General features: G+C 34.6%; 1 protein-coding gene and 1 pseudogene across 4 annotated transcripts in view; both read right to left on the reverse strand.

The window, feature by feature from the left end:
• SRPK1 (SRSF protein kinase 1) overlaps positions 1-24,029 on the reverse strand; it is a 60,155-nt gene that overhangs the window by 23,162 nt on the left and 12,964 nt on the right. For all 4 annotated transcript variants that reach the window (XM_016120236.2, XM_016120237.2, XM_036239278.1 and 1 more), the window contains 6 exons: positions 15,293-15,411; positions 14,129-14,237; positions 13,186-13,273; positions 12,021-12,108; positions 2,673-2,779; positions 1,641-1,806 (listed from right to left, as the gene is read on the reverse strand). In XM_016120236.2, coding sequence (XP_015975722.1) covers positions 1,641-1,806; positions 2,673-2,779; positions 12,021-12,108; positions 13,186-13,273; positions 14,129-14,237; positions 15,293-15,411 — 677 coding nt within the window. The remainder of the gene's footprint in view (positions 1-1,640; positions 1,807-2,672; positions 2,780-12,020; positions 12,109-13,185; positions 13,274-14,128; positions 14,238-15,292; positions 15,412-24,029) is intronic.
• LOC118604548 lies at positions 9,812-9,931 on the reverse strand (annotated as a pseudogene).

The raw sequence follows: 24,029 nt of genomic DNA on the forward strand, positions 1-24,029 counted from the left end.
GTATTCCTTAAAATAAAATGATAGGCAACAACCGCCACTTAATTCCCACCCAGGACTCCCATTTTTAAGTGTACAGTTTAGTAGTATTAAATATAGTCACATGTTGTGTTATATTTCTAGAACTTTTTCATTTTGCAAAAATGAAACTGTTATCATTAACTTCCCAGTTCTCACTTCAGTTCTCCTTTTTAATGGAAGCCTATGATAATTGATACCTCAACTTATGGATCAGGAAAGTTCTCAAATATAATTAAACTACTAAAATTAAAATGTTTCTCAAATGGAAAAAAAATCATCATAATCATAGTAGCCAATATTTATTTACTTAGTACATAATACTGTGTGGCACACTACAGAACTGATTTAACATGAAATTTAATCTCAATAACTCCTGCATGAGTAAAAATGAAGTCAAGCTACTTGCTTAAGGTCACCCAGCCAACAATGAAGCCAGGATTCCAACTCAGTATGTCTACTCCAGTGCTTAAACTCAATCTCTAAATAGCAATATTATCTTGTCCCCCTGCCAGATCACTGACCTATAAATGAGCATGTATAATTATGGTAAAAGGTAAACACATCAAAAATGGCCATCAAATCACAAGAAAAACATTTTAAAACAACATAAACCAGCTTTTATACATATCGTTGACTCTTGAACAACACAGGTTTGAATTGTGTGGGTCCACTTACTTGAGGATTCTTTTTAAAAAATACTATAAATGTACTTTCCTTATGATTTTAATATTTTCTTTTCTCTAGCTTACTTTATTATAAGAATATAGTACACAACACGTAACTTACAAAATATGTGTTAATCAACTGTTTATGTTATCAGGCTATCTGTGTTTTAAGTTTTTGGGGAGTCAGCAGGCTGAAACCAATAAAGACTGATAACATTCCTGAATGTATGTTGAAACTTTGAACTAACCCCAGAAGGCTATTTTTGAGAGAATAGCTGAATAGCTGACCACCAGGGATCATCACATCTTGTTTATACATGATCTTCCTATACTATTGCCCACAACCAATTCTATAAAGCAAACACTTCTTTCTTATGGACTATGTACCTACCCCCACTTCATCTTCTCCTATCCCCTTTATCTATAGCCAATGTAAATTCTTTGAAAACAACTTTCATCTTTCTTCTGCAAACTGCATCAAAAAGCTTTGTCAATCCCAGGATGGTGGACATGTGTCTTCTCCATCTAGTCCTGCTGATGGGTGGTTTAGAGTGAATGCCCCAGGACCTGGTTCTTTTTCTGGCTAACATATGGCTCAATAAACCCTTCCTTTTAGAAAAGCTTTTGGCCATGAAAATTTTTGGTTAAAGTGAATTTTTGAATGTGTGTGTGTGTGTGTGGAGGGGGCGGTCAATGAGCCTAACTACTGCATTGTTCATGGTCAATCATACGACATATCTGCACCTGAAAGACATAATCTTTAGTCTTCTTCTTCCAATATGAAACCAAGATTGAACCAATGCTTTTGCAGGCTGGAACTATTTCTTACATATAAGTACTTACTGTATCTTATTGTTAAATGAATGAGTGGTGCTTTCTTGAACTATCTGGTAGTAGAATAAAAATAGAAACTTCTCTTAACTTCTAATGCCAGCAAAATCCCTGAAGAAAATATACCTGCAGATCCGGAAGGTGGAGGAGCTCCAGATCGCTGCCATTCTGTTGCTTCTGCAGCCAGCCTCCGGATGTACTGCTCGTTCACTGACAACAAGATGTTTTCTGGTTTAATATCAGTGTGGATGATACGGCACTTGGTGTGTAAATAATCCAGACCCTGTAACACCTGAATGGGAATAGAGTAGTAGACTTGCAAACACAGAATAGAAGTCTTTCTGGAGAAGGAAGAAATCACAATACAACATTTTAAAAAATAAAAATATAAAAACGATATGGCAGTTTTCCAGAGAATAAAGCAGTTTTAAAAAGCACAGAGAAATGTCCCCAGAAAGATTAACTGTAAAGTATGAACAATGCTAAGTTATTTATAATAAAAAGTTCTCCCAAGTTTTGTAAAGCTAATTCTATTTAGAGATATTCTTTAACTAAGAACATTATAAAGACAAAATAAATGGTTAACATGCCCTTTAAGTGTTGAAATGTAGGTAACAGATTTGGATATCTTTTAATTCAAATTTCCTTGTTGATGAAGTGAGGTCGCTTGCTTCCCAGTTTGGAGCTCTTTTCACCAAAACACATATCCAAACAAATTATTTGCCCTTTGAAGTATTAATATTTTCCTGATAGTAAACTTCTTCATTGAACACTGAAAGCTATTTACAATATCAGAAAATGGCCATGAATAACGTTATATATAAAGATGATGGTAATTTGACACAGCAATTCTCTATTAATATAGGATCAATATTCGCAACCAAAACTTCTGGATAGGGCTCCAAATTTCCCAAATCAGGCACTGCACACGGCTTCCCCTCTAATAATTATTACAGGAGATAAACCTGGGGAAAAATGATTATGCTAAAACATTTAAAAACAGAATAAATATAATAAATTGTAGGGGCGGAATAAAACAATTTTAGCAATTAAAAAACCCCTAGTTTTAAAAATAAAGGTTCTATGAGAAGTAGGAAAACTCCGGACACTTAAAAAATATTTTAAAAATCGACATATAGAAAGTACTGAGATACATACTTGCTGAATAATTTTTTTGACACAAGGCAGTGGAAGCCCCTGATAATTGGACTTGATGATCCACTTAAGCAGATGATGCCCCAAAACTTCAAACACCATGCAGATATCTAGAAGTGTGTTAAGGAGTTAAAGGGCAATAAGATGTGTTCCATCCCAATAAAATTGTTATTGTATTATTTTTTCGGTATATAAAGTTATAGAGCTTGTCTAGAAATATATCTAGCTGTCAACATTCTGTAATTCCAAAAGTTAATTCTTTAGTCACTGAAAACATCCAAGGAATGGAAAATTCTGGGGCGTTGGTCTGTTAATAAAACTATGCACATTAAAACATTTAGTGGTAAAAGAAAAAGGGAAACATGTACATGAATTAGTGAAAGCACTAGGCCTAAGTTGTTTATTAGACTCTCCCCTGATATCAAAACTAATGTCCAGTGTAACGACTCCTACTCCCAGTCTTAAAGCAAGGAAAATATATTATGCTCTGATTAGAGAAGACGATGTACTAATACTTAAACCTAAAAATGTAAATGCCAACATTTTTAAAAAACAGGAAGCTGACCTGCTCTATGGTCTCTAGTTCACAAAACTAATCTTGATTCTGGTGCTACCACATGTTCTCTTTATGTGTAAATGTCCCAATCACATCACATAGCAGGAATATTCTGAGCCTAGTTATAAGTAGGGCACTGCAGGAATTTTAGAAGCAAGACACCGGTATCTTCTATCTCTAGAAGCTTCTACATAAATTAGGAAGTCAAGACATGCATATGTAATAATGACCTAGTGCCCAGACTTTTAAGATTCTCCGCTAAAGAAAAACCTGGGCTCCTTAAAAAAATGGCCAAATCCAGAGCAAATCTGGAAAACCTTGCTGTGCTAATAGTCAAAGAACATGTCAAGAAATGGGAACCAGCTTGAGAGTATGTCACTAGCCAAACTTGAGAACATTTAAAGAGTAACATTATAAATTAACTTATAAATTAGAAATAGAATGAGTCCAAAGAGATACTAAAATAAGTGTGTGTTGGGGGGATGTAAATTTCTGTTAGAGGAAAAGTCAAGTAATAAATATACAAAGTATGACAGAAATAGAAAACCATCATTTTACAATTACAATAGTAATAACTGATTCAGGTAAGTATCAATGAATTCTAAGAATATTAAATGAAAGACTGTTGGGAAAAATTGTCACAGTGTGACAATATCACCCCACATATTATTTATTAATTAGAAAAGGAAAAAAGTACTTTTAAATAGTGAAATCTGAAAGATACTGCCTTAACCAATTGATTAAACTTATCAGCAAATAATAATCACAAATTCACATCATGTGCCCTCTGAAGTTACACAATGAGAACAAAACATCATCCATGCAGTATACTTGACAAAAATGATTAATCTGAATTTAACCATGAGGAAACAATAAGATTCAAATGAAGGGACAAAACAACTGGACTGGAGAGGTAAAAATGGCATAGATGACAGAGGCTCTGTTCATCCTTCTGGCGACCAAATCAAAGTTGTGATGGAAACTAGGAGCAGCAGCAAGGAAAAATCGCCTGGCATCTTGATGAACAAGCCATAAAACTATGGAGAAATCCAAGAAATCACCCTGCAACGGGCAGAAGGGAGGACCCGGCAAGGACTCGGGGCTGCCTGGTCGTGAGCGGCTGAGATGAAGGCTGTAGCAGCAGCAGATGCCTCTTAAAGGGCCCGTGTCCACCAGCGGATTTTTGTGGCAAGGGACCTGCTCGCTCTGAGCACCAGTGCCAATTTGGCTGTGCACAGGGGGCACCACGGGCTTACAGGGAGACATTGTCGGAGTGAGGGCTGAGGCGAGACTTGCTCTGTACAGAAGTGCTGGCAGTCTCCACTGTTTCCTGTTGAGCCCTCCCTGCCTCCCAGTGCATGGACACAGCACTGCCAAAGCTGTGAGGCCATCAGACAGGAAGTCGCTCTGCCCAGAATATTCCCTGAAACCCCGCCTTCCCAAACTCGTGGCCCCACCCAAGCCACATCCAATTGTATCCTCAGTGAGTCAGGTGCTCCTTACTGAGCAGCACCTAAACTCACACTGGAGTCAGCTGGCTTCTGGTGTGGGATTTGAAGCAACTATAAGCACAGCATCTGTGGACTGCTTGCTGAATCTTAACGGGTAGCCCCAGAGGGGTAGAGGCTTGGGCTAAGTTTGGCCTCCAGCTGAACCCCTCTCAAAACTGTGCCACTGGATACCTACATCACAGATCTATACTAATAAGACTGGGAGACTTAGGAGCTTTGCTTAGTACATAGAAACAGACACGGAAAGGCAGCCAAAATGGGAAGACAGAGAAGCAGAAACCATATGAGAGAACAGAACAGAGATCCAGATATAATGGAATCAAATAATCTAACAGATGCAGAGTTCAAAATACTTGTTATAATGATGCTCAATGAACTTTTGGGAAGTGTAGATAAATTCAGTGAGAACTTCAACAGAGCTAAACATAAAAATTGAAATGGAAATTACAGAAGGGAACCAGTATGAAATGAAGAACACATCTGGAATAGACAAAGGAATAAACAGAGTGAACAGAGAAAAGGATCGAATACCCTATCTATAGGATGAGAAAGTCAAGGACACTCAATCAGAATGGCAAGAGATAAGATGCGCCAAGACTATAAAAAGAATTTAAGGAGCATATGAGACACTATTAAAGGTCCAAATATCTGTCCAATTGGCGTAACTGAAGAAAATCAAGATGTTGGACAGTTGTTTGAAGAAATAATGATGAAAAACTTCTTTAACCTGGTGAAGGAAATGGACATAAAACCCCAGGAAACTCAGAGAATCCCCCAAATCAGGAATCCAAAGAGGCCCACACCAAGATACATCATAATTAAAATGCCAAAGGTTAAATACAAAGAAAGAATATTAAAAGCAACAAGAGAAAACCAGATAGTTACTAAACAGGAACACCCATAAGACTGGCAGCTGACTTCTCAAAAGAAACTTTGCAGGACAGAAGGGCTTGGCAAAAAATATTCGACAGGATGACGACCCAAGAATAATTTATTCAGCAAAGCTATTGTTTAGAGTCAAAGGATGGATAAAGAGCTTCCCAGACAAAAATAAGCTAAAGAAATTTATCACCACCAAGCCAGTATTACAAAATGTTGGAGGCACTTCTTTAAGACGAAAAAACATGTATCAAAAACAGGAATACAGAATGAACATTCCTATCAAGTACCTTATATGGAAAAGAATTAAGTGCTCCAATCAAAAGATAGAGTGGCTGAAAGGATAAGAAAACAAGATCCCTACATATGAAAAGGAAGGGGATGGAAAAGATATTGCTTTGATGGACCTAGAAGGTATTTAAGTCAGACAGAGAAAGATAAATACCATACGATTTCACTTATATGTGGAATCTAAGGAATAAAAAGAACAAACTCATCAAAAACAGACTCACAAATATAGTGGACAATTTGGTGACAGACAGAAGGGAGGGGGGTTTGGGAGGCTGGGAGAATCAGGTAAAGGGTTAAAGAAGTACAAATTAGTAGCTGACGGATGGTCAAGGGGATGGGGAGCACAGCACAGGAATGCAATTGGTATTAATGCACTGGCTAGATGGAGGGTCAGGGGAGGGAGGGAGCAATTGGGGGGATCGTTTTACGAACTATATAGATATCTAACCACCATGCTGTATACTTGAAACCAATTTAAATAAATAATTTTTTAAAAACTGTCCTGGATTCTAAAAGAAAAAAAAAGTTAACGCCATGAAAAGAAAGAATTGTTCTAAATTAAATGATTAAAGGAACATGACTACCTCAGGGAAACACAAATTAAAATTACAATAAGATACTATTTCAAACTCTCTAGAATGACTAAAATTAAAAGACTAACATGACCAAATGTAGGTGGGGATGTGGAACAATAAGAACTCATAGAATGTTAAGAGAAATGTAAAATGATAAAACTGGTAATTTCGTAGAGTTAAACAAACACTTAGGAACTTCTGCTTCAGCCAAGATGGAATAACAGGAACTAGATTTACTCTCTTGCTTGAAATGACAAAAAAACAAAAGCAAGCAAAATGCATGAAACAACAGATTTAAAGATCTTGGACATCACACAACAAAGGCAGTGACCCCTGAGAGAAGGGAAATGAGCTGAACCTTATGATTGCTCCATTTTACTACCTTGAGACTTTCCATTTAAGGATATGGAACTGTCTCGAGGGACTAAGGCATCTATAGAACAAAGTATCACAGAGGAGAGAGCTGCAGAAGGGATCTACAGAGGGATCCCCTCAAGTATTTAGCAGTACACTAACTGGTATAGGTATATGAGAAAACTATCAGAGGCAGACAGAAAAAGAAACCTTCTGGAAGGATTAGAGGAAATAGTGCACAGTTTTCCCACAGGGTACCAACAGTGACTGTTCTCGTGAAAAAGACTAGAAAAATTCATAGTCATAGGCCAGAAATCAGCCCAAACATATACGGTTAATTAATTTACAACAGAAAAGCCAAGATTATACAATGAGGAAAGGACAGTCTCTTTAATAAATGGTGCTGGGATAACTGGACAGCCAGCCACATGTTAAAGACCACTGGACCACTATCTTACACCAATACCCCCAAATCAACTCAAAATGAACTAAAAGACTTGCGTGTAAGCCCTGAAACCATAAAACTCCTAGGTGGTAGCTCCCTGATGTTGGTCTTGGTGATGTTTTTTTTTTTTTTTTTTTTGATTTGACACCAAAAGCAAAATTAAACAAACATCAAACAAAATCTTCTGCAAAGGAATCCATCGATCAAAAGAAAAGGCAATCTTTGGAACAGAAAAAAATATTTGCAAGCCATATATCTGATAAGGAGCCAATATCCAAAATAGATAAAAAAAAAAAACTTATACAACTCAACAGAAAAAAAAAAAAGCCAATCTGATTAAAAAATGAGCAGAGGGTCTGAAGAGATATTTTTCCAAAGAAGACATACAGATGGCCAACAGGTATACGAAAAGGTGCTCAACACTGTTAATCATCAAGGAAATGCAAAGCCAAACCACAATGAGAAGATCACCTCACACCTGTTGGAATGGCTATAACATGTGTTGGTGAGGATATGGAGAAAAGGGAATGCTGCACTGTTGGTAGGAATGTAAACTGGTGTAGAAACTATGGAAAACAGTATAGAGAGCCCTCAAAAAATTCAAAATAGAACAACCAGATGATCTAACAATTCTATTTCTGGGTATTTATCTGAAGGAGATAAAAACACTATGTCAAAGAGATATCTGCACCTCCATATTGCTGCAGTGTTATTTATAATGTCAAGACACAGAAACAACCTAAATGGCCATCAAAGGATGAATGAATAAGGAGGTGGTACATAAACACAATGGAATATTACTCAGGCATAAAAAAAGAAATCCTGTCATTTGCAACAATGTGGATAAAACTTAAGGGCATTACGCTAAGTGAAATAAGTCAGAGAAAGACAAATACTAGATGATATCACTTATATGTAGAATCTAAAGAAAAACCAAAAACCCAGACCTATGGATACAGAGAGCAGATTGGTGGTTGCCAGAGGTTTGGGGAAGGGTGGAAGAAATAGATGAAGGTGGTCAAAAGGTACAAACTTCCAGTTAGAAGATGAATAAGTCCTGGGGATGTAATGTATGGCATGGTGATTACAGTTAACAATACTGTGTTATATATTATTATGTTGCACACCCAAAACTAATAAGGTGTTATTAGTTTATTAAAAAAAAAAGACTAGAAAAATTCATTGTCACTGGGCATTGGATAAATTATTCAGGAAGGTACTGCCTCAGTCGAGGGAATGTTTAGCCCTAGACTAAACACTGCTCTGGATCCACCTAACACATCATAAAAGTAAAATTTGAACAGTATCAGACTGTTTCCAAGAAACAAAACTGCTTCCCAGAACAAAGCTCAAGAAGATTTATGGAGATAAAAAATATCCAGCAGTTAATACGTAAAAATCACAATGTCTCAAAGATTACCAGGCAGCAAAGATTCAGGAAAACATATCCGAAAATTAGAATAATCAATCATTTGAAACTAACCCAAAACTGTCAAAGATATTAGAATTAGTAGACAAGAAAATTAAAGGTATAGTTGTATTTCATATATTGAAAAGTAGATATAGAAGATATAGAGACCCAAATTGAATTTCTGAGATGAAATGCACAATGTGAGAGATGAAAAATACACTGGATGGGATAAACGGCAGATTAGGCACTGCAGAATAAAAAGATTAGTGAACTTGAAGGCATAGCGGTAGAAACTATCCAAAATGAAAACCAGAGAAAAAAAATTATTCAAACAAATCTACTCACCCACAAGAGTAAGCTGTGGGGGCAACTTCAAGTGATCAAAAAAAAAAAAAAAAGCGTGAAGAGGGAATGGAGGGGGGCATTACTCTTCACGATAGATTAACGAATCATAAAAATGATGAAAAGGATCAACCCAATAGCAAAGTGTACTTCTAGTGCTTTGATTCTGTTCGCCATTTCTAACTAAAAAGGAGTTAGGGCTTCTTGGAGAAATGGATGTTTCCAGGTTTGAACAGGAAATGTAGAAGACGATGTGCCAAACATCTTGATGTGCCAAAAAATAAAGAAACTTTCAATGACCTTATGTAAATGCTGACTCAAGTTAAGAAAAAAAAACTAAGAAAAAATAAAAAGTATGAGATATCTGGAGAGACTGAAACACTGACTAGATACCAAATGACTAAGAAATTGGTACCAATATTTTTAGGTATAATAATTGTGATCAGGTTACATCTTAAAAGAGTCCCTATCGTTTGGAGATACATTCTAGAATAATTATGGACGAAACAGTACATCTAAGATAGGCCACAAAATTATCAGGCAGTATAGACAAAACAATACTGGCTGTAAGTTCATAATATTTGAAATGGGTAATGGATCTGTGGGGATTCATTAAACTATTCTACTTTTGTATAAATACAATATACCAAAACAGAATTTTAAAAACGCAGATTGCTTTGACAAAATTTTAAGCTATTTTTTTTCATTCATTCATTCATTCGTTTTATCTATCTATCTATCTATCTATCTATCTATCTATCTATCTATCTATCTATCTTGCCTATAGCACCTGGTCTTCCTAGGTGGTCTCCCATCCAAGTACTAACCAGGCCCCAATCCTGCTTAGTTTCTGAGATCAGATGGGATCGGGCTTCTTCAGGGTGGCATGTCCGTAGTTATTTTCTTAATGTTGCCAGCTTCAATGTAAACTTTTATTTGTTGAGGGAAATGTTGTAATTTGGCAACAATGTTGTCTAAATTTGTACGCAGTAATATTAAAATGACCAAACATTTAATTTAGTAGCTTGAAAAAACAAAAATAGTTGAATAAAATATCAAAAGGATATATAAAAAACATGTTTTGAGGAGATGGTATAAAGAAAAAAACAAAAGGCTGAAAACTAATTAAAAGCCAAATTCAGGGTGCATTCTGAATAAGAGGAGTTGGCAAAAGAGGCAAAATACATACTAGGAAAGAAAAAAGGATCCTAACACATGGTAGGTAACATAGGTAGCCAGTAATAATGACAATCGCTGGCCAATGTCAATATTATGTATAGACCAGCTGTCCCTTCTTAACTACTCCTCTTCCCTTACCACCCATGGATGACTTCAATTTATATCAAAATCTGTATAGCTAACTTTCTAGTTCAGGGTCCTTCATATTTTAATATAAGAAAGGACAGTGCGCCGAGAAAAACCAATATACCAAAAACAAAACAAAACAAAGAAACCAGCAATATGGCTCAGTGTAGGCATGCCTGTGTTGTGAAAAGAGATGAGGGGCAGAAGACTAACCCATTAACCTTGAACTCAGCGTTACTGGTTTTACCCTTTTCAATCTCTAGCAGCAATATAATTCAGTAGCCAAGAGAACTGAGACAAGCAGGAGGTAGGGCAGAGAGAAATGGCTGAGTGAAAAGGGAGAAATGAATAAAATAGGGACTCAGTGGAGAGAAAGTAGAGAAACTACCGGGTAATGTTTGGAAAGTATCTTGGAACTTAAATTGAAATCTACTAAGATGTTTCAATAATTTTTTAAAAAGCCTTCTTGCTTTCGGTCAAATAAAGTCACTAAGCATTATTGAGACTATTTAGAATATTTGCATAGTTTTATCTGTAAACTTCCTAAATTAGTAGAAAAATTTGACAAATGACAAACATTATAAGATTAAATTATAGAGAAACAGAATTTAATGGCCATCATTAGATCCTGTATATGTTATTTCTTGGTTATTCTTAATAATTTGAACACATACACACACAGAGCCATCAAAAAAGTGACCATAATAAGATAAAAGATACTGTTTTAAAATAGGATGATTCTTGAAGCAGTTTTCGACATATCGGGGGATATGTGATTTTTACTTCTTCAAATAAATAATTCGTAACTAACCTCAGAATGATAAATTTTTTCACATCATCACCTGTTCTCTCATCCTCTTTTCTAGTGTCTCTTTTCAAATCTCTTACCACAGTCCATATGACACTACCTCTTAAAAAAAGTGTATCACTTGCAATTAAGACTGTGTGTTAAAAGAAGTTAAAACATGCAGGGAAATAGAATGATATATGAAATGTCTTCCCTTTACATTTGCAAATAGTTTATGAACTGGCAGTTTTAGAGTCTCCAATCTGAGAGAGATTCTCTTTTATTTTGAAAAATCTGATAGGCTTTTATAAGCATTGCTGTTAAAAAAACATTTTGATTATCTCGCTGATTGCTGCTCTGATGTTAACTTGTAAAGGATATCAACTAAGTTTCCTTCCACTTCTAAAATTCTAAGGATCCAGATAAAAACATGAAACAAGTCAATTTTTTCATTTTGATAGAATGTGAACAATTACACCTGTTTAGATTCTAAGCATTAACCTATACGCATAGCCTTTTCAATGTTGAGGCCTGATAAATAATAAAGTGTGTTAAATTCTTGTTTATCCAATATTTATCATGAAAAATTACTTCCACTAAAATCTACATGCTAATTAATAAAAATCAAAAAACCTTTAATTAAGGCTATTTTCTAAAAAAGCTCTTTTGATTTTGGTTTAATTTGGCTGAAAAGGAGAAAAAGCCCCCCAAAATCACAACATACAAAGACAGACATGATTTACATCTGGGTTCAGAAATTTAAAACAAAAGAAAGTAATTTGGTTACAGTTTGCCTTGAGAAGAGAGACCAATGCTGTTTATACAAATCTGGTTCCTTTCTTTGGGATAAAGTTAATTCATGATTTATTTTCAAAGGTTTTTTTTAAAAGGATACGTGTTCCATTAACTCCTGATATTTTAAAGTCATCTAGTAGTTGAACAACCATTTCTCTGTTTGGATCATTAGGGTCTGAATTGCGAACCTGCAAGTGAGGAAGAAACAGCATTTAGTAAAAAGGAAAGCATGGAAATAAACCAAAATGGTGGAGGAAGGACTACCTGCAGCAAATATAACAAAAAATTAATTACTCCAAGAAAAACTTTTACGAGTCTACAAGAAAAACATACTAAAATTTTAAAAGCTCAAATAGGTAAGGAATTTAAATGGTTCACAAAAGGAAATACAACTAAAAAAGACTATTGTTCTAAAATGACATTTTGTTACTCAGAGTGTGATTCCTAAATTAACTACTGGTTACCAGACCATGAGGAATTAAGAAGCTTTTGCAGGATGCAAATCAACTACAGCACTAACCACACTGTTTATTCAGCTGATATTTTTTTTTTCATAGAAAAACTTTCCTAATGAAGGAAGCAGTACATTAATTTACTTTGGGGTACAAACTCATTTTCTTGTCGCAAAGCGGCACTTTGAAAAGTATTCCTTAGAGCTCTCCTGGTCTAACACTGTCACTTTACAAATGAAAAATTTAAGGCTCAAAAGAAATAAAATGACGAGTTGGAAGATATATTGTGATAGAGCTGATTGATCCTAAAACCCAGGTTTTCTAACTCTTGAGTTCAAGCTCCTTTTACTTCACTGACATCTTCCTGGTTTATAACAAAACAGAAAATAAGTTTCTGATAACTTTACCTAAGTTTCTAGGTATATGGGAATAAATACTATGTTTATTTTTATAACATTTTAAAACAAAACATATTATATATTCGTTCACATAATTTTCCTTTTAACCATAGTAGGAAAGAAAAACATTCTTTGTGCTATCTGGCACATAAAACATGCTCAATAAACATTTTTGTTTATTTGAAAACTTTTTTGGTGTGTATGTAGGAAGAATTCTCATGACAGCATATTCCACCAATTCCCTACCATATGCTCAGAATATGTAAATATTGTCATTTTCCTCTACTTCTTTAAAGATATTGGAACTTTATAGTAAAAATAAGCCATGCTAAAATAAAGAATTTACACTTGGCATATCTTAATTGAATAAAATTTGTTTAATGCATTGCAGTCACACATACGATCTAATACTCACTGATTTTAGCAACCGGATTTCATCTAGTGCTGTTTCCGTATAATGTTCAGCACTTTTAACTACTTTCATGGCCACAAACTTCTTCCCCCTAAGAAACAAACACAAACAATTAAGACTAACTGTCCTACCTTTACTTCAGGAAGCTAAAATTTAGCTATAACTGGGACACAGTGACAAAAGTACCAATATTGATTTCACAATTCCCTATACTCAAACACAGGCTACTTCTAAGGGACCACTTATACCTGTTAATTAACTGCCCAAATTTAATTTACAGGAAGAAGATGATCTGTTTTGGGGTAATGTCGGTCACCAAACATTTCTCTAAGTTAAAATATACCTTCTTAATGTTTCCCTGAATCCAACTAAAACCATGAAATGGGGATAAATAAGAGAGAAAACCCCACCAAATCAAAAGTATCGTGTATATTTGTATGGTAAAACCTAAAACGTTAAAAGCTATAATACTTTCTTATAAGAAGTCAAAAGAAATACTTGGGTGAAAACAAATTGATAAAATAATAACGTGCATAGATAGCAAATGTGGTCTCATCAAAGACAGATAGCAAATGTGGTCTCATCAAAGACAGATGGTATACTTTTAGGTAAACATGTGAACTGCCTGTGATTTTTATGTAGAGAATAGTTAGCTTTAGACTGAGCAAATCTGTTACTAAAACAAAATATAAGAAAATAATTTCACATAGATTGGTCTAGGACATCACCCAGAAATTTAACTCTATTCCAGTGAGAAAAACTATGAATATACACACCATACTTTCTTTAGTTTGTGATGCTTTGTTTTTGGAGTGCTAAGTGCCTTGCTGATATTAATTTAATTAATCGTTTGTCTCTAGGGTCTTCTTCACCAAAGGAAAGTTATTTGCCCAAGAACATAAAGATCACACCTAACTAATTCTTTTGCAGGACCACAAAAACTTACTGAATATCCCACGATAACCACACTGTTGAAAAATGTCCCCAGCCCAACTTTCGGATCACATGGTATCTTCCATTGAATAGATCCCCGATTTTCACCAGATGATAACCTCCTGCAAGAAACAACAGGAGGGAAATAGTTTGAAAAAGTATCTCACATTCCATTTTTCAACCTCTATACATATACCTTTTATCAAATAAAAATGGTTTCCTTTATACAATCCATTCAACAGAAGAAAATTTAAGTCACGTCAGCCACACAGTATTATTAAGCTTATGTTACCAAAACAAACAAACAAACAAACAAACAAACAAACTATAGATTAAGATTAATGACTTAGAGTGAGCAAGAGATGCTTTGTGGAACAAAGCTACTTAAAAAAATAAGTCATCCTCAAGAAAAAATAAGGTTATGTATCATAATATTCTTGCCCCTTGGTAATCCACTAGATTTCTCTAAACATACAAATCTATTTACAGTTGCAGTCTCAGGATGTTTTTTAGGAGAACGATCAATGAATTCCATTTATTTAACTTAAAAAGAAAACAGAAAATTTGCTTCTCTAAAATACAACAAAACAAGGCTGCGACAGTGGCATGAATAAAGGTATTTCAACATCTATCTTTTGGCAGCTGAGAATAAAAAGAACCAGGCTCTCCTATATAGTAAGATGCATTCTGTTATAAGTTCTTACCCAAGAATACTAGAGAGTCTCATAAAGAAACAGAAGTATCAGGCAACCTTGTGACACAGTTTAAGTATCTATAATTCCAGTTTAACTTATCTTAGCAATCATCTCTATGAAGAAAAATAATTAAAAGGTGTTCTGCAAAAGTCTACATACCAAATCTTATCACTACTTACCTCTGAGTGATAGCATTAAAGATGGCTTTTATTTTCTTTCGTTTAATATATTTCTGAAAATTCCTAAGGTAAATATGCACTATTACTTTTAAAGAGAAAAAAGGGTAAAAACAGATTTAAATAAAATTAAGCTTTAATAAATTAAGTCAAACTAAGAAGAAATACCATTTCCTAGCTTAAGAGAAAAAAGAGCAATAAGCAGAAAGCAACAAAACTGTTTACACTGATAGACCAAACATTCAAGTGAAAAACTGCATATACATGGATTATATCTTACTTAGTATTTCCTACAGAAAGCCTTACCTTTACAATAATCATTGGGATCTTCCTGCTCATCATCATCAGATCCCAGAATCTCCTCTTCCTGTTCCGGTAGATCACTCTCAGAGTGGGGAGCAGAGCCTCGGTGCTGAGTTTCAGATCTAAGAAATAATACGAACATGTTCAATCCAAATGGACAGAAGAAAACGGGATTTTAAGAAAACATCATTATCAAAATGTTCCCCAACTGAACAGATAATATAAACAGAATATTATCTAGTGGTGGGCTACAAAAACATTAATTATCTCTTTACCTCATGTTAGGAAAATACGACTTTTAAAAAGTCAGTACATGATTAAATAAAATCTGGGGAAAAAAAAGTACAAAGGGAAAAATTACTTGGATCACAAGATCCAAACATAATCACTGGTAAAACTATTACATTTTCTTCCAGTTATTTCACTGTATTTTTATAAAAACCATTTTTAATTCAATATTACATAAATAAAATTATATTCTGCTTTTCCTACTATATTGTAAACTTTCCCTCTCTTTCCTATTCAATCTCTTAAATCTTACATATATCTCTTTGGCACATTCTGCTCAGCTGGACATTCAATGTGTTTCTAACTTTTCACTACTAAAAATAAAGCTGTTGAATATTTTTGGATAATCTTTATTCTAGGTTCAGAATTATTTCCCTAAAGTTAAATTAGCATAGAAGGATAGAAACACTCTCCCTATTTATAAAGATCTAAGGACACATGCAGACTGAGAATGAAGGGATGAAAAAGGTAATTTATTCCAGGCAAAAGGAAATCAAAAGAAAGCTGGAATAGCTATACTTATATCAGACAAAACTGACTTTAAAAGACTGTAATAAGAGACAAAGGTGGGTGTTACATAATAATAAAGGAGTCAATCAAATAAAAGGATATACCATTTGTAAATATTTATGTACCCAACACAAGAATACCCAAATGTATTAACAGAACTAAAGGGAGAAATAGAAAATGATACAATAATAGTAGGGGATTTTATACCCCACTTAGATCAATGGATAGATCATCCAGATAGAAAATGAATAAGGAAACATCAACTTTAACATGTTAGACCAGATGGATTTAATAGATATATACAGAACATTCCATCCCAAACAAAAAAGAATACACATTCTTTTCAGGATTACATGAAATATTCTCCAGATCATATGTGAGGCCATCAAAGTCTTCATAACTTTAAGAGGACTGAAATGATATCAAGCATCTTTTCTGACAACGTTATGAAATTAGAAGCTAATCACACAAAGAAAATTGGAAAATTCACAAGTATGTAGAGATTAAACAAACAATATGCTACTGAACAACCAATGGGTCAAAGAAACAAAAACAGAAATATAACATACCAAAACATAGGATAGCAGAAAAGCAGTTCTAAGAGGGAAGTTCATAGCAATATATGTCTACCTCAAAAAACAAGAAAAGTCTCAACCTATCTTTATACCTCAAGAAATGAGGAAAAAATAAAACAATGAAGCCCCAACTCAGTAAAAGAAAGGAAATAAAAGAAATAAAAATTAGGACAGAAATAAGTGAAATAGAGACCAAGGACAAAAGAGAATATTAATGAAACAAAGAGCTGGTTCCTTAAAAAGACAAAATTGACAAGCTTTTATATAGACTCAAGAAGAAAAAAAGTGAAAAGATTAAAATATATAAAATCAGAAAGAGATGTTCCAACTGATAAAAGAAATACAAAGGATCATAATAGATGACTACGAACACAATTATACAATACCAAATTGAACCTAGAATGGATAAATTTCCAGAAACATACAATCTACCAAGAATGAAACATGATGAAGTAGAATATTTGAACACATCATTTACTAGTAAGGAGACTCAATTAGTAATCAAAAACATTCCAAGAAATAAATATTCAGGACCGGATGGCTTCACTCGTGACTTTTACTGAACATTCAAGGAATTAATATTAATCCGTCTCAAGCTCCTCCAAAAAATAAAAGAGAGTGGACCTCTGCAAACTCATTTCATGAGGCCAGCACTACCAAAATCAGACTAGGATGCTATAAGAAAAGAAAATTACTGGCCCACATCCCTGATCAATACTGATGCAAAAATATTCAACAAAATATTAACAAAAATGATCAAGTGGGATTTAGTCCAGAGAATGCAAGGATGGTTCAATACCCCCGATTCAATGTGATATACCATATTAACAAAATAAAGGATAAACATCATATGATCACCTCAATAGACGTAGAAAAGCATCTGACAAAATTTAACATCCATTTATGATAAAAATTCTCGATAACGTGGGTATAAAGGGAACGTACCTCAACATAATAAAGGCCATATATGATAAGTCCACAGCTAAAATCATACTCAGTGGTGAAAAGTTGAAAGCCTTTCCTCTAAGATCAGGACAAGACAAAAATGCTTACTCTCACACTTCTCTTCAACATAATATTGGAAGTCCTAGCCAAAGCAATTTGGCAAGAAAAAGAAAGAAAAGGTATCCAAATTGGAAAGGGAGAAGTAAATCGATTATTACATGCAGATGGCATATAATACAGAGAAAATCCTAAAACTTGTTTTGTACTGGTCTCAGCCTATAAATAACCAATGTTGTGGCTGGACCAGCCCTTATGGTTCTTATGATTTCAAGATCTTTAGTAATAACCATCAGGGAACTCTGAAAATATACAGGTTTATTAATCATAGGACCTGGAAATTACACAACATACCTGGGGCCACACATTTAGGCTGTGGAGGTAGGGGGAAAGGAAGAGGGAGAAAAGAAGGGAGAGGAAACTGATGAATGGATAAACGAAAGGTGGCATATCCATACAATGAAACATTCAGCCATAAAAAAGAATAGTGACACATCCTACAACATGGATGAACTTTGAAAACATATTAAGTGAAAGAAGTCAGTCTCGAAAGACCACATGTACTATTCCATTTACATGAAATGTCCAGAACACGCAAATGCATAGACATAGAAAGTAAATAACTAGTTGCAAGAATCTGGGGAAAGATGTAAGGGTGAGTGACTGCTAATGGGCGGTGGATGGGTGATGAAAATGCTCTAAATTTAGATTGTGAGGCAACTGCACTTTTCTGTGAATATACTACAACCACTGAACTGTATACGATAGATGGGTGAAGTTTTGAATTATAGATGTGGATCATACCTCAAAAAAGCTGTTAAAAAACTAGATCTAAACAGTGCTTTATTGGGAGAAAGAGTGGAGGTAGAATAAATTAATTAAATCTCCTTTAATCATAGCAGGAATTGATGGTAATAGCTAAAGCTGATGAATTAAGAAATAGCAATAAGTATGCTGGAGATGTGCATCTAAACAAAAGAACACAAAAGTAATAATGTTATATGTCAATTACACCTCAATAAAAAAAATAAACGAAAGAAACCACAAAGAAATAGGTAAAAGTATTTACCTTGGGAAGTAGGCCTATGACTGGGGAAAGGGTAGAACAGAGGACTGAAGCTTTTAATTACAAGGTTTCCACTCTCTCTTTTTTATACCAAGAGACATAATCTCTTTCTTTGAACAACCTGGAAACCTAAACATCTAACAAGAGAGGGCTGAGTAAATGTATTGGCTGTATGAATCACCTTCATTTGTTTATGTAAAAATTGATTACCAATTTGTTCATTTGAGGTAAAAATTGTAAATTGCTAAAAGGGTCACCTATTTGTAACCCTTAATCAATATGTTCCATTTTGAATTCTTACTACATTAGAAAATGTTTCTATACAATGAACTTCTAGAGTATCCATTACTATCTTTTTAAAAAATGTATCATATTGCTAGGCTCTTCCACTGTCTCAAGCATACCTTTCTGTCTGTGTGTTTTCCCCAAGACCTGCCTCTGAGAGCACTCTGATTTTCAGATTTTCCAAAACAACACAAAAATGATAACAAAGACATTGCACACCAAACACTTGCAGAAGAAAAGGAGTTAGCATAATCCCTTCTTCTTCATAGTCCCAGTTTGATTAAGTTACCTATACCAGGGAATTCATGGCAATTGAGGTTAAATAGAAAAAGAAAATGGATTTTTCTCTATACAAATTGACAAACACTAAAAAACTCTAAAAGACACAGATGTGCCCTTTTGTCTCCCCTCTTCCAGAACCTCAATGCCAATCCTATACCATTTAACATGAAAGACATTATAACATAGAGGGTTATATGAACCTGGACTCTAGGATAACTTGCCTATGGTCAAATCCTGGCTTCCATACTTACTTCCTGTGTGATCTTAAGCAAGTAACTTAACCTCTCTGAGTCTATTTCCTTACCTATAAAGTCATAAAAATAAAGCAAGTTTGTATGATTGCTGTAACATTAAATGAGTTAGCTCCCATTAAAGGCTAAGAATCGTGTCTGGCAACAGGTGCTATTATTTTTACTATTATTATTATTATTATTATTATTATTATTTTCACATAGAAAAATATGGATAGTCTCTTTGGGCTGGAGTTCTTGACTATAGCTTTTCTCTGATAGTTGGCAGCTAATCTGAGGGATACAATTTAAAAATTTGGGAGAAAGTTACCGATAGTACCTGCATTTAACGCAATTACAATTAATTTCAAGATATACTATTTGAGATTAAAATACTCTGGACTTAGGATATACTTGTTAAATGGAGGGTTATTTTCCTTTTTTAGAGTGGCACTTTTTGTTATGGTTGAACCATCACTGCCTCTAGAATCCTCTCATATTTAGCAGAAACATCACTTATTAGGATTTAAAAACCACAATACACTAATTCTATTCCTATTCTTGTCAATAAGAAATCTTATTCTGTTGCTTGCCTTTTTAAAAAGATTATTTATATAATTTCAGTAAAGCTTCTTGTGTGACACTGTACATGAAAGCATTCTGACATTAAAGGAGAGGTGGGTTTTTTTTTTTCCTGTTACTATAAAGTAGCTTCATTGTGTTTATCTAGTCATGCCCGATGCTTCTCATACACCAGCACGCCAGTAAACACATTCTGTCGCTTCTCTCAAGGAAGGGTGGTTGTTCACTAAAAGTAGAGGGGGTGGAAACAGAAAGAAAAAAGTCTGGACTTTATTATTATGTAACTTCCCCCCTACATTTTGCCTAAAATCTCACAGAAAAGACAGTGACAACTCTGATCTAGGATATTTTTGCACTGCAAAAGAATATAGTTTAGCAATTCCAATTCATAAACATGTTATATCTCCCTTCCCCAAAGATGGATCAAATTTAAAAGAAGCAATATGTTTTAAACAACAAAAACATGAACTATAAAACTGCATACAACATCTAAATACTTTTCGCATTAGTGATACCAAAAAGACCAAACTTCCCTGTTTTAGGCTAATTCAAAACCAGAAAGATACTCAAGTCTATCACTGCTTTTTGTAATGAGTACATAACTGAGGAAAAGATATTTTGAGTATTTTAGCGAAGTATACAGAACAAGATTGCATAGCTGGTCCAGAAAGAAAGCCATTACTTCCTGTCTAGTTTTTCATGTGCTACTGAATAGCAGTCCGGGAAGAGAAAGTATGCAATAAAAGCAAAACTCGTTCTCCCATTTGGGACAAAAAAGCCTTCAGGTTCAATTAATATATGTGCAAGGGCTAATGTTTTCTAATTTAATCTAAGGTGGTTATGCACTGTAATAGAATAACATAAAGTTTTACCTTAAAAACTATTCAAAAACTAGATTCCAATAACCATATGATCAAACTTCCCACTAAAAATATACTATGTGACAACATGGATGGACCTAGAGAGTACTATGCTAAGTGAATGAAGTCAGAAAAAGACAAATACCATATGACCTCACTTATATCCAGAATCTAAAGAACAAAATAAACAAACAAAATAAACAGACTCATGGATACTGAGAACAAACTGATAATTGATTGCCAGGCAGGAACAGGACTAGGGGCTAGGTGAAAAAGGTGAAGGGATGAAGAAGTACAAATTGGTAGTTACAGAATAGGGAATAGTCAATAACACTGTAAAAACTATGTATAGTGCCAGGTGGGTACCAGATGAGGACCACTTTGTAAATTATATAAATGTCTAACCACTATATGCTATACACCTGAAATATAAAATGTCAACTCTAATTGAAAACTAAAATTAAAAGTATGATACTGTATGAAGTTCAGAACATTATCTTGAATATTCTAATCAAAATATTTAACTGAAACCCAATCAATCTTTTAACCTAGCTTCCAGGTTAAAGGAAATAAAAGAGATAAAGGAACAAGTTGAAAAATACCATGAAGATATAGACAAATCCAGAGTGTGGGATAGTTTGATATTTTACAGGACAATTGGCCTGGTATCTTGAAAAAGTCAATGATATAAGGGAAGTTGGGCAGAGGGCAGGGGGGCTGTTTTAGATGAAAAGAGATAAACAAATATAGCCAAATATAATATGAAAACCTTAATTGAACCATGATTTTTAAACCATAACATTTATAAGGCATTGGCAAAATATGAATATGTAAAAGAATATCTGTATAGGCTGTCTGCTGTCTGCAACTTACTTTCAAATAGTTCAGTCAAAAAAAAAAAGTATTTATATATATATATGTAACTTGAACACAAGCACAATACCACAAGAGTAGATCTGACAACTGAGATGGCTACTAAGTGATTAAAAGGTGGGAACCACTGGACAAAGGGATGATTCATATTCTAGGCTGAATGGAAAGGAATGGTGTGAGATTTCATTATGCTACTGAGAAGCCGATTTAAAACTTATGAATCGTTTATTTCTGGAATTTTCCATTTAATATTTTCAGACGATGGTTGATTGCAGGTAACTGAAACCACAGAAAGTGAAACTACAGATAAGTGGGACTACCGCATTCTTCTCTTCTTTCTGTTTTTAATAGAAATTAAAGCTATCCCTGAATTAATCCAAAGTCAAGGAATTAAGATTCTCCTTGCTTATTGAGAGTTTCTGACAGCTGGCCAATGGCAGCAAACTAATTGCTCTTCATAAGGAAAGGTTTTAGAAAGGAACAGATAATACTGACACGAAAGGAAGTAACGGCAACAATCTGGAGAAAACCTATTGCCTATGTTGATAATTATATTGAGGTTATATAAGTGAATGTCCTTATTCTAAGGGAATACTGAAGTATTTACAGGTAAAGGGGTACAATGTATGTAAATTACTCTCAAATAGTTCATAAACAAAGGTTTCTTCAGGCATCCACATTTTCCATTTATATGACTGAGCTGGCAGCATAAACTTCTGTAGTTTGCTTATTTTTCAGAAGGCTCACCTAACATTTATGATAAATAGCCACTAGATGGCACTCTGTGCTTTCCTGATGCCAGCAGCCTAGGTTTCCACAGGCGGCAACTTAGACTCAATTATACTTTAAACAAAAACAAAACAGAAACTGGTGATCTTTCATAAAGCACCCATATTAGGTGTTATCCTTGCCTACAACGAGACCCTACATGATCTGACTTTTCACTGCTCCCCAAATTCATCTCTCTGACTTTACCTCTTTTGATCTGTTAGTGTTGTTTTTTCAGAGAACTTCCCTGACCCTGCCATATAAAATAGCAGCTGGCTGCATGCTCTCGCTATCCTTTGCCCACACTCCCAGAATGTAAGTTTCAGGACAGACTTTATTTTGCTCACTGCAGGATCCCAAAAGCCTAGAAAAGGGATACACACAATGCATGTATCCTCTCTTTCATCTTTAGCTATTACTCATCATTCTTCAATTGAAATATATTACATCTCCCTCTCCCCGACGAGTCCCTAACGGAACTAGAAGGTGAAGAAACCATTGAAATGTTAAGCATTTAAGTATTTTACATGGAAGAAAGTCATCAAGAGACTTAAGCGGCAGAATTGCCCTACAAAAGCAGTGCTCTAGAAAAATTCTTTTGTCAAGAAGATGGTAAAATGTAGGACTGGAAAGCAGAGATTCAGGTGACACTGCAGAGACAGTTACTGCCAATGTCTCTGGGGTCAGGAGACTTTGGTTTAATCAGGGCTCCGTAGTTTACCTCTCTGTGACTTTAAATAAACTGTTAATTCAAGAAGTTCTTTGTGTCTCAGTTGCCCAGTGTGTAATATGAGAGCAGAAAAAATATCTACCTCGTAGGGATCATAAAGGTTGTTTATCCTATACTTAGTACAGTGCCTGACATAAATTTTAGCATTGCATGTAGGAAATAAGGGAAAAGGAGCAGGCAAACAAACATTTGTTCATTTTTTCAACTTATTTTTATTGAGTGCCCTATAGGTACTGTCAGGCACTTTTCTCTAGGCATTGGAAATATAATTGTGAACAAAGAGTCCCTGGTCATCATCACATTGACATTCAAGCATGAAGTGACAAAAACAGTCCTAATTTATCTGAATCTATCTGGTTCTTGAGTTTTCACTGATGAATAGTTTAAGTTGGGACAGCAAAGTCCCATCAAAGTCCTTCTGCTGTGTCTTTCAGAGAGATAGATACATGCTCTATAACGTCAGGCTATGAAAAAAGCTATAAAGAAAAATTAAGTAGGGTAAAGGAACTAAGTGAGCTGACCTTATTTTAAATAGGGTTGTTACATTCGAGTAAAGATGTGAGAGATGCTGGAATAATTCAAAATAAAACTGAAATGCAGGAGGAAGAACTGATTTGAAGATATTGTGTTTTGGGGTAGAAATGATTTAGCTCTGGCTTCAAACGACAAACTAAAGGCTGACTGGAAAT

This window comes from Rousettus aegyptiacus, unplaced genomic scaffold (genome assembly GCF_014176215.1).
Source record: "Rousettus aegyptiacus isolate mRouAeg1 unplaced genomic scaffold, mRouAeg1.p scaffold_m13_p_1, whole genome shotgun sequence".
NCBI classification, from domain to species: Eukaryota; Metazoa; Chordata; class Mammalia; order Chiroptera; family Pteropodidae; genus Rousettus; species Rousettus aegyptiacus.